The sequence below is a fragment of the Condylostylus longicornis genome, unplaced genomic scaffold, assembly GCF_029603195.1.
Source record: "Condylostylus longicornis isolate FDR11 unplaced genomic scaffold, ASM2960319v2 ptg000055l, whole genome shotgun sequence".
NCBI lineage: Eukaryota > Metazoa > Arthropoda > Insecta > Diptera > Dolichopodidae > Condylostylus > Condylostylus longicornis.
Genome location: NW_026578024.1, coordinates 2,033,098 through 2,047,675, shown reverse-complemented (window position 1 = coordinate 2,047,675; position 14,578 = coordinate 2,033,098). Strand labels below are relative to the sequence as shown.

Sequence of the window (14,578 nt, the reverse complement as noted above, 5' to 3'; positions counted from 1 at the left end):
CTCTAAAAATTATTGTTCTTAAATTTATTGATAATTTATTTTTATATTAAAAATATAAAAATAAATCACAATTTTTTCGATAATAATAAAAGCTTTCTATTATTGTAGATTACCCCCAACTTTTGTTGCATAGATGTTAATATAAGAATTATAAAGTAATTACAAATAATTACAAAGCAAGATAATCTTATCTTTATATGATATTAAAGATTAATACTTCATGAAATTGGTAATTTTGGGGCTAACAGTTAATTATAAATATCAGTTTCAATGGCAATTAATATATAAAAAATATAAAACGTATTGTGAAGTTTTATTTGTATAAATTTAAGGATTTTCTCACAAGATTTCTTTGATATTCCGATTTATACTTTGTCGGTAGATATTGCGATTAGGCGCATGCCTAAATTTATGATCAAATTATAAATTTTTACTCAAAGTTAATATTTTTTTCAGATATTATAAACACATACTTGAACTTAATGTAGTGTACTTTAATTGTTATTATAAGTTTTCATTAATATTGATCGAGTAACTTAATTTCCAAAATATTAAAATCTTCTATAGTAAGATTAAATTTAAACCTAAAACTGAAATAAGAGCCTATTATTTAACTGTATTAAGGGTCAAATCTATGCAGAGGTTATGTCGTCAAACAGTCTTCTCTTATTAGTGACTCTGCGAACATTTCATATAGAATACACATGATACAAATGATTAATTTAATAATTCATATAGAATACACAAAATAAATGGGACTGACCAGAACGGCCAGAATGAAGAAAATTAATACTGCGAATTTTAACATCGGCGGTGAAATAATCTACAAGTTTATTTAAACGTCATTTTTTGACATCATCTGTTTCCATGTGTGTGTGAAATTATATGCAAAAAACTGAGAAGTTGATTTTACCAATCCGCTGTTGTTTTGGGTTAATAACGGAAAATGTCCGCTGTTATCATTCACCGCTTTAGTTCTGTCTTTACAGTGCAATTTAACATTTGGTGTTTCTTAGAAAATTAATTGCATTATAAAATGTGGTAAATCATGAAATTAGATGAGTAATATTTGTTTTGGTAAAACTGATTCATTTTTGACAACTTCAAAGTATATATTAAAATTAATGCAACTTGTCAAAAATCAATAATAACTTTCACTGAAAAGAACACGTTTATTATATTTTAGTTAGTGCTTTTTTTTTTTCCTAAAATAACTGATTTGAAATATAATACAATCTCGTGAATTTAATGATCTACACGTAAATGACTGCGAAATACCTTCACAAGGTTCAAATTTTTAATTTTGCCATTTTCATTTTTCATTTAAAAATACAATTTTCACTTTTATCGGTATTTCGTATAAACGTAAATCATACACGACTTTTGACAGTCGCAAGCGGAATGCCGCGCTCATTACATCCACTACTTAAAACTTATGTAGTTAAATACATAAAACGAAACAGCAACTCTATCAATATGTCACAAGTTGACTTTCTTTTCAAGCTGTCTACCACCATTTTTTATCCAACAACAGTAAAGTCTATAAGTAATAAATAACAATTGAAAAAAATAAATAAAAATAAAATACATATTTTTTGTTAAATAATACATTTTTCAAAATGAATAAGCGTATGCCTAGAATATCTGGGCCGAAATTAACTAAAAGGCAAAAAGTTAGATTATTGGAGATGATGAAAGATTCTCCAGAATTGGAATATGGTAACCGTGGCGTTAGTTATATGAAAAATGCGTGTGCTCGGGAAGGAGCTATCAGAAGATGGAAGGAAATTGCGAATGAATTAAATTGTATGGATGGCACTGTACACAAAGAATGGCAATCATGGAGAAAGGTTTACATATATAAATTTAAGAATTGTAAATTGAAAAGAACATATTATTTTAGACATGGTCGGATATACGAGCTAAAATGACAGAAGATTGGTCCTCAGTCGTAAATACCTACTTAAAAGAAAATACAATGCGTGGTAATATAACGAATTCATATATTAGTGATGGGACAAAGCATACCCAAAAATCAAACTATACTAGTGAAATGTTTTTTGATGGTTCTTATAATCATTCAAAAGACGAACAAGAGGTATTTATTAAAAAGTGGAATCTGAAGTTTAGTTTGATAGTCTTTTTTTAATTTGTTTTAATCATTTTAGTTTGGAGATTTCAATGAAAATTCCTCATTTACTAATGAAAAATCAATGAGGAGAATAACTACAGGAAAGAACCTTGAATCGGAATCGCTAGTTGAACATGATAATCCAATTACCAAAACTGAATACAATAGTGAAGAGGAGGATGCTGGTCTATATGTGATACAAACTAATTCCAACCAGCAAAATATTGAACAAAATCCTAGTAATGATCACAAAAGGAAAAAGAAGAGATCGCATAACAATTACAAAAAAGAAAAAATTTCATTGTCTCACCTCATGCATCAGTATATAAATAAAAAAGCTAAAGTGAAAGAAGAATATTATTCAAGGAAGTTATTGCTTTTAGAACGAGACGTAACAGCTAAAGAATCAATAGCATCATCTTTAAGAATTTTAGCAGAAGGAAGATCAGATTTATTTCAATTACCTTAAAATAATTATAAATTTATTTTAGTTATTACTTTTAGACATTTAAAATAGTTTAAAATATTTTAAATAGACACAAGTAAATGGTGATGTAAATGGTACATTACATTGAAATAACGTAATGTACAATAAATATGTAATACATATAACAATGTGCATACATAAATTTGAGTAGATAAGCATATTTTTGAAAGGTAATATAAATTAGTAAAATACAATTAAAAATATAAATTGAATGTACACATACAGAAACAGTTTTAAGATATATTTTCCAAATTTCTTATTTCGTTAGGCTTAGGAGTAAATCAAGAAGCTAACTTCAAACTTTTTTTTAATATGTGTTACGTTGCATTACATAACTTGTGTTTTAAGGCTAGAATAACAAACCTTTCTTTATACATATTTGCTATGTAAAAAATAAATAGAAACATTTTATTTAATTAAAAAAACATTTTATATTCCCAAAAATTTTTTAGAACATATAATGCTGAAGAAAGATAATTTTATTTTAAAAATATGTACATATTTAGTGATTTAAGTGACTGCCTATGTACATATTTAGTGATTTTAAATACTAAATTGAACTCATAGATTAAGCTATTATAATTTAAATATTTTACCTTATTTACTTATGTATCTTTGGAATATACCGTTATTAATTATTTAAATAATTTTTTTGATTGCAAATAAAAAGAAAGGCACATTCCATTAAATCATTTTGTTTAAAATACCGACTTCATATGATTCTTCAATCTAATATACACAATAATAGATCTTTTGAAAGCATAGAACACTTTTGATTTATATTAATAAAAAAAAAACAATTGAAAAAGAGTGAATAAAAATAAAAAATCAAGAATTTCTTCTTTGGCAAAAAATATTTTGTCTGACCAGCACATAACCGATCGCTTTATGGTAAAAAAATTCAGAAAGGTGGTGTAGAAAGAGACTATTTCCCAAACAGAGAGAAGTGTGTGTAGATTTAAACGCTAACCTAACTGTCGAACCCAAATTAATGAAATACGCTTCAACTTTTTACTTTCCATTTAGAATTTAAAAAATTCGGCCAACATAAATTTCGGAAACAACTCCAACTTAGTAACTTCTTACTGCTATATTATTCTTAAATACAGGAAGGCCACCAAATTTAGTTTTGCCAAATTCAATGTGAGACCCGATATCTTTGTATGCAATGCGATTGATAAATAATTATAATAAAAATATGCCGGCTAAAACTGGTTTCATAATTTAATATAAGCTGAAATTTGATAGAATGCAGAAAATAAATAAGTATTCGTTCTGTCGATTTATAAAGTGTGTATGTTTATTACTTATTTATATTTTGTAATGTGATTGTATATTTCGATTCTACAAGAGCTCTTTTAAAGAAATATGTATATTAGTGTGTAGAAAACTTTGCAACTTTTTATTTTGTTTTACATTTACATATAAAGCTACATACATATTATGTAGTACAAACACTCGTTTGTATCCATTCAATATAAAACACTCAAAATGTGGTTGAAAAACAGATTTTCTTTTTACAAACAATATCAACAATCATCATTCAACAATGAATAAGAAGAAAATTGTGGAAAAAAATGATTCAATTCGATTCAATCAAAATTCAAATTGATTGTGATTCAAATACTTTAGTATTTGCTGAATTCTCTCAGTTTAAATAAATTTTTGATAGTGCGCGGATGCGTGTTTTGGTGTCTGTTTGTTTTTTTTTTTTAGTAGATATGTGCATATTAAATATTTAATTACAATTTATTTTAAAATATACAAATTATACATACATATTATTTATATTATTGTGTCTTAAGAATTTGTTTTTTAAGTAAAATAAATGTAAAATATATGTGGGTGCGTACTTACATGCATTCCTACATAGTATGTAAACCTTTGTGAAGTAATTTCAATATTTTTTCAAAAGCTGTAAATAATTAAATACCGAAAAATTTTGTAGTTACATAAATATAAACATACCTACACACGTATGTTCTAATTAGTGAAATGAAAAATAATTTTTGAGAAAAATCGATTAATAATTTTAATCACATTTCTTTTTAAAGAGCTTGGTATAAAGTGTGTTCTATGATTTTATTTTAATTGTTGGGGAAAATCCAACTGAAGTAAATTTTAGAACGAAAATAATAAAAAGAAAAATTAAAGAAATTCCAAATGAATTTGTTTTTTATTGCAATATATTTAAGTACCTAATAAGTAATTTAGAATTTTTATTATTTATAAAACAAAAAAATTGTCAATTGTAATAATAAAATTACAATAAGTGTGAAATCAAAACCTTGTACGTATAGCTGCAAATTAAAGAAAAAAAATTCTATAACTATACGTTGTTCATATGGTAAGTTTCATTTAACATGTAGGCATATTATATATTTATACATATACATATATGCATACCAATTTATATATTAATTTTGAAATGAAATATAAAAGTTAGAGCTAGAAATTTTGAAAGTGATAAGAATTATAATTTGGAACAGAGTGTGTAAAAAATTAATGTAAATTTAAAAATGTAGGCAATAATATTAACATTAAGTACATCATCTGATCAAATTTACAATAAGTGTTATTAGAACACCCCCTAAAAACTAATACCTACTGCCGAAATTGAACTATAAAACATATTGCTAAGAATTAAGATTTGCGAGGAAATTTATATTGAGTAGGTACCTATTAAAATTGTAGAAAACTACAATAAGTATAAAAATAAATACCGTCTTACATATTTTTAAGACAAAATTAATTTTTTTCTCCTATGTTTTAGTTTTAAACCTTCGCATCACCATATAATACAGTTCATACAATGCAGTTCATACTTTATATTACATTACAGACAAAATGCTTACAAATCATTATCGCAATTTAGTGACTTTATATATAAATAAAGAGAATAATTTATCAATCATTCGAAAAATGAAATGCTGTGAAGTTATTCAAACTTTATAAATGAACATTCATTTATTTGTATGACATCCTTGCATTTTGATTAACGTGAATTTTGATAGTGCGTTATGCAAGTAAACTCTTTTGGTTTGTTAATAATGAGCTAAACGTGTTCCAATTTAAAACGATATACATATGTAATTTAGGTAGTAAGGTATATTATTTATTAATTTAATATTGATTATATTATACCTACTAATTTAGGATGAGAATAAAATTATATTTTCAGACGTAACTGATTTTAATGGCTGAATGTTTTATTAAAATCTATTCTTCACAATAATTAGCAAGGGTTATCTTACTTTTGGTAACCTTTCCAAAATTCTCTACATTCATATCCTTCACAGTTTATTGCACATGAATATTGCCATACACACATAATATTTTAAATGAAAAAACATAGGCGATTAAAAAAATTTTTTTGATAAGAAATTTTTTTTAAATGGATTTTTATTAGAAAGAAAAGAACGAATCTACAATAAAAAAAAGATTTTTTAATAAAATGATTTTGCTTTTAGCTATGAAAGTGTTAATTTCATAATATAAATTCTACTCTATTGCCGGCTTTTAGAATTTTTTTTCTCCCTTATTTTCAATTCAAGGGTCAATGAATTTAGTTTAAATGGTATTAGATGTAGTAAGTACTTTTTGTATAAGTAGTCTAAGTTCATAAGTATTTGAATATATATGAATATGTATGTATGTTATAAAACTTCCGATAGAGAAAGAGTTCCTTGTTAATATGCCTGTACATACATATGTACATATTTGAAATTTGCTCTACAATAAAAATATTTTGCCATAATTTAAGTCAGTCTAAGCACATTTAAAATATTTATATTTATTTTTCGGATTATTGTTTTTTTTTTAATTAAGTCCATATTTAGGTTATGTTGATAATTGTTGCCATAATAAAATTCATACAGTTATTAAGTATAGTTGAAATTATTTTATACATATGATTGTATTGTATGTATATTATTAAGTAAGTGAGGAAGTGTAATGTAGAGCTATTTAAATACATCATATGTATGTACCATAATTATATATGGATGTATGTAGAATATGTAAGAACAAAATGTTAATATTATATTTCATTTAAATACAATTGTTACAATTACGTTTTGTGTTTTTGATTTCATAAAATTAGGAACTGATCTAAAAAAAATTTTCAGCTCTTCGAAATCCTCAAAAGTAGTTTAATAAATTTCGAGATTTTTTTAGCAGTACTATTCAGGAAGTGAACTGTCAAATAAAATACATAATATGTATTCAGCGGTATACTTCAAAAATTCTTTTTCTTTTATATTTGGAGAAATGTTCGTAAGTGTATGTGCAGTATGAAATTTTATATATATAAGTATATATGTATGTGTTTCTAAATAACGTGCAACCATTATATTTTCTGACATATGAATCACAATTTTGGAGATCTAGCAGAATTCAGAAAATAAAACAGCTGTTTTGCTATTTACTGCTCTTCCTGTTTTTCTTATTTTTTTATTATCATTATAATTATAAATTATGATTATATGCATACTTATTGTACATACATATTATGTTCTTTTTACATGTTTCTGTTGTTTTATTTAGTATTTATAGTAGGCATCTACATGTTGGTACATTCAGAGATACATTTGTTTAAATGTACAAAAATGTATCTGTACTCGTCCATATACATTATAAACATTATGTACATCATGAATTTGCGTATTTAGATAAAATTGTGAATTGTGATAAAAGTAATCGGTATTCAGTAATCATCTAAGTACTTTTGTAGATGATAAATTAATTGGTTGAAATTGAACAGAATTTGGACAGAACGTGAAAATTATAAATAAGTAATTGTTAGTGAAATGTTTGAAGATATGTTATGTAGAATATATGTATTGTATTATTATGATTCTTGAAGCTAATACTTTAAAACAAAAAATGATGCAGAAAGTTAATATTATTGAGTGTACTTAATTACCTTTTCATTGGTGCACCATATTTTGTTGTACACATAAGTCTGTTAGGTCTTTAAATCCTAAACGGAATTTAATTCAGAATTATTGTTGACAAGGATACGTATATAAATATGTATATGGTAATTGTATTTATGATAAAAGTCTAATTATTCTAATTCTTGAAATGTATGTATCAGGGGAAAAAGTCACGTACTCCATTCTAAAGAGTTCTAAATTTTACTTTACATTCAACACTAAAATAATAAGTATCGAATCATAATCATTTATTATTACTAAAATAATAAACTAAAATATTAAACTATTTGCGTTTTCTACACATATGTACGTACTTCAGTATACGTACGTATTTAAAGATTAAATTGCTTTTTTTCACAATTCGTAACATACTTACTGCCACAGTTAGTTATATAAGTTCTTATAGCTTGATACAAATATTTAATTTATTACTAAATTATAGATTTAAAACTGAGGATGTAATAAGTCTTTAGTGGTAATATTTATTTAATGCAGTGTATTATATAGATTTTTCTTAATAAGTAAATCTTTTCGGTTTGAAATTGAAACAGCAGAGAGTAACAATAAACAATAATGGAAATCGTTTAAAAAAATTGCAAAATAAAAATATTTTTAATTCAAGTATTAATGCGATGGGATAGCATTAAAAAAGTATATGTATATACTTATGTATGTGTGTATGTAGTTGAGCTACTCTTATAATATATTATATAATATATACATATACTTATACATATTTAATGCATTGTAATTAATGTTTTAAGATGCGAAGAGCCATTAAGACCATATGTTGTTAATAAAAATAAAAACATAAAACTAAATAATCACAAGTATTATTTTCAATTTCCAATACAATTTTCTTTAATAAATTCAAATTGAATTTTTCCATTAAATGGAAGAATGATTGATATTTTTCAATAAAATTCATTTGTTGCATTAGAAATTATTCAGAAAACTTAAATGAAACGTGTTACAAATATTAAAAGTTTTCAGAAAATAATTTAAAATATGATGAATTTGTTTAAATAGAGTAACGAATGTATCGTTATTAATTTTTTATAGATATGTTAAGATAAAAGCTTAAGCTTACTAATGATAAGTTTATTTAGACATACTAAGTATAAAATAATTACTTATGATCAGTTCGAAAAATACTAGTAAGTTAGAAATGTTTGAATTCGAATGTTAGAATTCGAATTTATAAATTATAAGTAAGTATTAAAGAATTGTCAAGAGTATTTCAATATTCTGTTCCAATATGAGTAACTATGTTTTAATTTTTAGAAATATGTACTTACTTATGTGAGAAAGATTTATTGTTTAAAGTTAACTACTAGCAGATAATAAAAATAAATTTTTTAATTAAATATGTGGAAAGAAAAATTCAATTAAAAATTCAATTTTTCAATTTTATTTCGCCGCCATTCATTTCAATACCCGTAGTTTTCTTTAATAGCTTATGAAATGTAATATTGTGCAATAGCTCATAAGTTGTAATTAACATTGTTGTATTTGTTTTCTCTAAAAAACCTAATGATTCGCAAATTGAAATTGTAAGTTATGCAATTGTAATAAAGTAATGTACGTACGTTACTTATTTGCTTATACTTATGCGTGATTACAATTTAAGTACTAATTTAAGATTGATAACTTTTAAAAAATTTGATCGTACCTAAATAAATTTTGTTTTTGTTATGAATTTCCAGTTGTGATTACGTTTGATTTTTTTAATGAAAGCTGCTAATGGCGTTTGTAATATAAAAGTAATTATTATCATCAGATTATGAATTCTTAAAGAAAATATGCCTTTTCGTAAAAATGCTTATAAAAACAGTTGGTTACATATAGTTAAAACTTAAAAGTTACATAAGTAATAAAATTTATTTACTCAATTATGAAAAATTTTAATCATAACCCTAATATTTATGAATTTCAATTCAAAAAATTGATATTTAATTAGAGACTAGGTAAATTTCAATATTTTTTTTAAAAATTACAAAAAACTTCATTGATTTGAGCCACTTTAAGTAAGAATTTTGAATTACTTAATTAGTTTACTTAGCTTGTTCTTATTGCATTTCATAGGAATTGTAATCCTGACTTTGTCAGCTTACTACGTCACCCTATGAAAGTAAAACTTTTTTAAACTCGAGATTTCTCTGTTAAGAATTAAAACTAACTAGCGGTTTTAATATCAGTCATTCACTTTCAGTTTTAATCACAACTTTTCATTCTTATCTTAGTGGAATAATCAAAAAGCTAATTATGAAGTTTTTTTCTTTTTCGTGCCTTTATTGCGAATAAAACTAAAATCTTAAAGTTACTTTCTTTCTTTCAAAGTTTTTATTTATTTTTTTCCCCATTTTTTTTATTTTGCAGAATAAGCAACCATTAAAACTGAAAATTTCTTATTGTTATTTCTTTTGTTACAAATTTTCACCTAATTTTTTGTTAACGTTAATTTCCGCGTTGTTTAATTTTGAAAGGGAGAATAGATAAATTCTTAAATCACCTAAGTATTAATTTAGTATATTTATACTTCATAATACAGTAATTTTGGTAAATAGATTTTAGTGTTTTTACTGATCTACAATTTGAGAAACGAAGATATTCTTAAATATTTTTGAGTTAAAAGGTATTGTAAGCAAAATAAATTTTTTAATATTTAGAGAGGGTCGTAAGTAATACTTTTTTCTTCTTAACTTTGTTTATAACATTGTTGATTTTAAAAAAAAAAAATTTTTTTTTGATAAGTATTTGCTTTAGATTTGAGATCAGTGTGGGAGTCAATTTCATCTTTTTAAAGAGTTTATTGACCTTAATCAAAAATAGTTGACACTAAAAATAAAGTAAAAATATAAAAGTGGGGCATTAAGAAAAATTTGATTTATCATTTCAAGACTTAATGGGAAATTTTTTATTTTTGAATTTTTTAATATACCAACTCAAAAGAAAGTTTTGATACCAGAATAACGTTCGAAAGTATTTTGTTACAATGAAATTGTGTCGTAACTACAATTATTTATATTCACGCAATTACGTGTACTTATACACTTTGAAAATTCAAATAGGAAAAAATATTAGTCTCTAGTCAGTTTAATTATGTAAGTGTATGTATAAATATATTAGTAGGTTCCAAGAAATCTAATTTCATAAGTAAGTATTACTTACATTAATAATAACGCAATTATGTAGCACGATTTAAGAATTATTGTAATGCAGTTATATATGAACTTGCAGTTGGTATAAGTTTATCATGATTTTTAAAAGAAATATGTGTAAGTACTAAACTTAAATAGGTTCCAAGCGATTTCCAATATAAGAGCAGCATTTACTATAGCCCATATATTCAATCTCCATAAAAATAAAATTAAGAAATTTGAATTTAAGAATTGAGATTAAGTTCGTGCAGAAGAAATATGCAAATTTTTATTGCTCTTCGACAAATACTAAATAGTAATAAGTACTTAGTTACTTATAAAGTAGTTACAGAAAAAAAAACTTTGAAATTATTTTTTTTTTACTGAAAAGTCATTAAAATTTAAAAAAAAAAAATATGGTTTTGGTTTATTACTTACTTATTCCAAATTAAAATTTATTATAGTAATTTGCTCAATTAGCTACTTGTCAAATAAAAATTTACCACGTACTTATAATTTAAATAATTAAGATGATACACAGAAAAAAAAACAGAAATAGTTTTATGATTAAAATTCGAATAAATTGGTGTAAATATTTAAGTACTTAAACCTTTAATTTTTTTAAAATTATTAAAATATTCATATGCAAATGCTCATGAGCAAGTATTCATATAATAATTAAAGAGCAAATAAAAAAATTGTGTGTTCATAAATTTTCTAATTCTTTGATACAAACCTGTTACATGCGCCCAGATTGTCTATTAATTACTTATTTCCTTAATTACTTGTAAAAATTGATTATCGAATTTCGAAAAATCATTATTAAATGCATAGTTATTACGAAATGTAAATTTCATTTGTAAAATACTCAAAATGAGTTTTTAAAAATAAAAATTAAATTTTTAAAAAGTCACGACTTTCAACACAAAATAACAGCAAAATTTCACTAAGTAATTGACGTTAATACAAATTTCTACAGTCATGGTTTATTCTTACATCCCGATTTCATAGAGGAAAGGAATTCAATGTCAACAAATAATATTAATTCAATTAAAAATAAAATATACTTCTTTACTAGTTATACTAATTAAATTTACCTGCTTATATATTTACTTACTTACTTACATATTTATCTAGTCAAATAATATAAATATTATTTTAATTACGTTGAAAATTTTTTGTCAGGAAATGACATAATAAACTATAAATCTATAAATCTATTTACTTTTTTAATAATAAAATAAATTTTATTTTTAAAAATTTTAATAAATTTTCAAAAGGCAACCAATTTTTAATTTTAATAATTTTACCTTTTATAAGTAAATATTTCAAGTTAATTTTATTTGTTCCGGTAACCGTAATTTATTTCATTATTTAAATTACAATCAAAGATCCATGACCAACAATTTTAAATATTTTTTTGCAAATATACTTACTTACTTATTTAAATACGTTCCGGTACTTCGGATAATTATGTAGGTGTCTAAACATATAGAAATTTTCTCACCTGTAACAAAAACATCAATGAGTTAATTGAAATGAAATTTTGTTTTTGTTTTACCGTATTAATTTTAATTAACCCTTTGTTTATATTGTGTCTGTTTTACTTATATCACCTTTAATCAGTTTAATGAATCTTACTAAAATCATCGTTTAGGTGTTTAATCGTGGTTACAATGTGTATGTCTGAAAAAAACATATTTGCCGTAAAATAAATAGCATATTTTAAGAATACCTTGAGAAATTCCGTTCAAAAGTTTCCATTTGGTTTTGTAGCAAGTTTGTAGAGATTTGTAAATTATTTTTAAAAATATTTCATTGCATTCATATTGTGCAATATAATTTAGCCATTCATTATTTTCAAAATTAGAACTTGAAACACGCTTCTTATTCATCTATTAAAATTAATTTTGCATTAAGTATTTATTTGTTATTCTTAAAAAGGATCTTAAAATTGAATGTCAAAATCATGCTACAGATAGGTATATGACATTTATGAAATATTTTATAAAGTTAACTTCAGGTTATTATAACTTTTCAAACTGTCAAGAAAATATTTTTGGCGTCACTAAGTACTTACTTATAGAAATATCAAATAGTTGACTAAGTGCTTCGTTTATTTTTTTATGGGCAATGTGTTTTACGACACTCGTTTAAACATCAAAATTCTTTTTAATATTATACTATTTAAGACATGGCTAGTTAAGTTTGTCTTAAATATAAAGAAGGAAAAAAGGCAATTAATTAAAAGAGGAAGTACAACATAGCTTGATTTTGTAATTTTTCTTTTGTCAGTTTTATTTTTAGTTGCATTCATGAGTATTACCGCATCGTATTCTAAATTAGAATGCATAAGTATGAAAATTTATTATTGTATGTGACTTAAGCATATGTAATAAGAACTTACCTACTTGTGTATTTCTCTTTCATTTTACCTAGATTTAATATTATGCAATAAATTCACAACATCATTTATATAATTTGACATAATGTTGATACTTATAAGAGAAGAAAAATTAACTTGAATCTTTTTAAATTTTTTCTTATTGTAATGAAAATACAATTTACAGTTCTTTTGTTTACGCTTATCTAGATTTGACAATTTTTTTTTATGAAAAAAATCAAGAAAAACGCGACTGAATTAATGAGTGTATGAAAAATTTATTGTTTATTTTGTTACAAACAACATTAGTGCTAAAAACATAGTCAGTCTTGCTATATGAAATTAAAACACGAATAAAAAAAATTGAGTAAGCATTTAATTTATGAAAATCAATTAACAATGTTAACAATATGGAGGAATCATAAAATCTAGATCAACACACAAGATTACATTGCATTATAATAATATACTGTTTAATTAGCCATTATTAAAATATGAATGGTTATAATATGGTGGTTACGCTAAGTAATAATAATTATGGAAGTGTGAAAAATATTTATATGTACTTAGTTACATTATAAAAGGTAATTGAAAAGAAATTAAGTACGGAAAAGCAAAAATGAAAACCGAAAATGAAAGTAGGAAGAATAAAGTGAAAATTTGTTACATAAATTGAAAATTAATAAGTACGTACTTATAAGTATGTCGATTAGAGAGACTATTTTCGTTGCTAGTAAATTTCCTATATTCACTAAGTAAACATCATAAAAATTATGACAATTTTAAATATTTACGAGCTGCTGGACGACATTCAACCTTACGGTTCTTTTATTAGAAAATTATTGAAACAGATTTAATTAATAAATTTTGTAAAGTTCCTTTTTCTTTATGTGAGTATTTATTGAGTACATATTATATGTATACCTGTTTATACAAATATATGCATTGAGCGTATACGCAGCTTTCTCACATCCTCTCTCATATGAATACGATCAATGCATACACGTTTAAATAGAACCATTGTTGTCAAAAATTTTTTTTATACTGAATTTGTAGACTTACTGAAATATTGTCACGTACGATATTACTCTATATGTGACTGAAATAAAAAATCAATAGAATACTCTCATAAAAGCGAAACTGAAAAAAAAATCAAATGAAATGTCATCAATTAATTAATTTGAAACAATGCAGCAACCATTTCGCCGTGTCTTTGATATGAGACAATTCCAGTGTAACTGTAAAATGTTAGAAATTGTACTTAGTTCTTAGTTTATTAACTTTGTTTCAAAATTTAATATACAGATAAGTATGCATATTTCTTATTCCTGTGTATACGAGTACATGTGTTGTTTACTTACTTATTTGCTTATGTTAAAAAAAATTTTAGTTACATAATAATAAATTATTGTCTATTTATTTTAAATTTAATTACGAATGAAATGCTTTATATTTGAGACTTGTATAATATTATGTTAATGAAGTAGAACTAAACTTACC

The 14,578-nt window shown here is 23.9% G+C and overlaps 2 protein-coding genes across 2 annotated transcripts in view; both read left to right on the top strand.

Moving 5' to 3' along the window:
• Positions 1-1,521: 1,521 nt before the first annotated feature.
• On the top strand, positions 1,522-3,222 carry LOC129612037 (uncharacterized). The gene is made up of 3 exons (XM_055525480.1): positions 1,522-1,850; positions 1,904-2,098; positions 2,169-3,222. Exons 1-3 carry the CDS (start codon positions 1,620-1,622, stop codon positions 2,598-2,600), a joined length of 858 nt encoding a protein of 285 aa, XP_055381455.1. The 5' UTR covers positions 1,522-1,619; the 3' UTR covers positions 2,601-3,222.
• A 1,072-nt stretch (positions 3,223-4,294) lies between these two features.
• LOC129611666 (prolyl 4-hydroxylase subunit alpha-1) overlaps positions 4,295-14,578 on the top strand; it is a 37,357-nt gene continuing 27,073 nt past the window's right edge. Inside the window, exon 1 of the mRNA XM_055524918.1 lies at positions 4,295-4,965. The gene's annotated coding sequence lies outside the window, so the exon portion shown is untranslated. The remainder of the gene's footprint in view (positions 4,966-14,578) is intronic.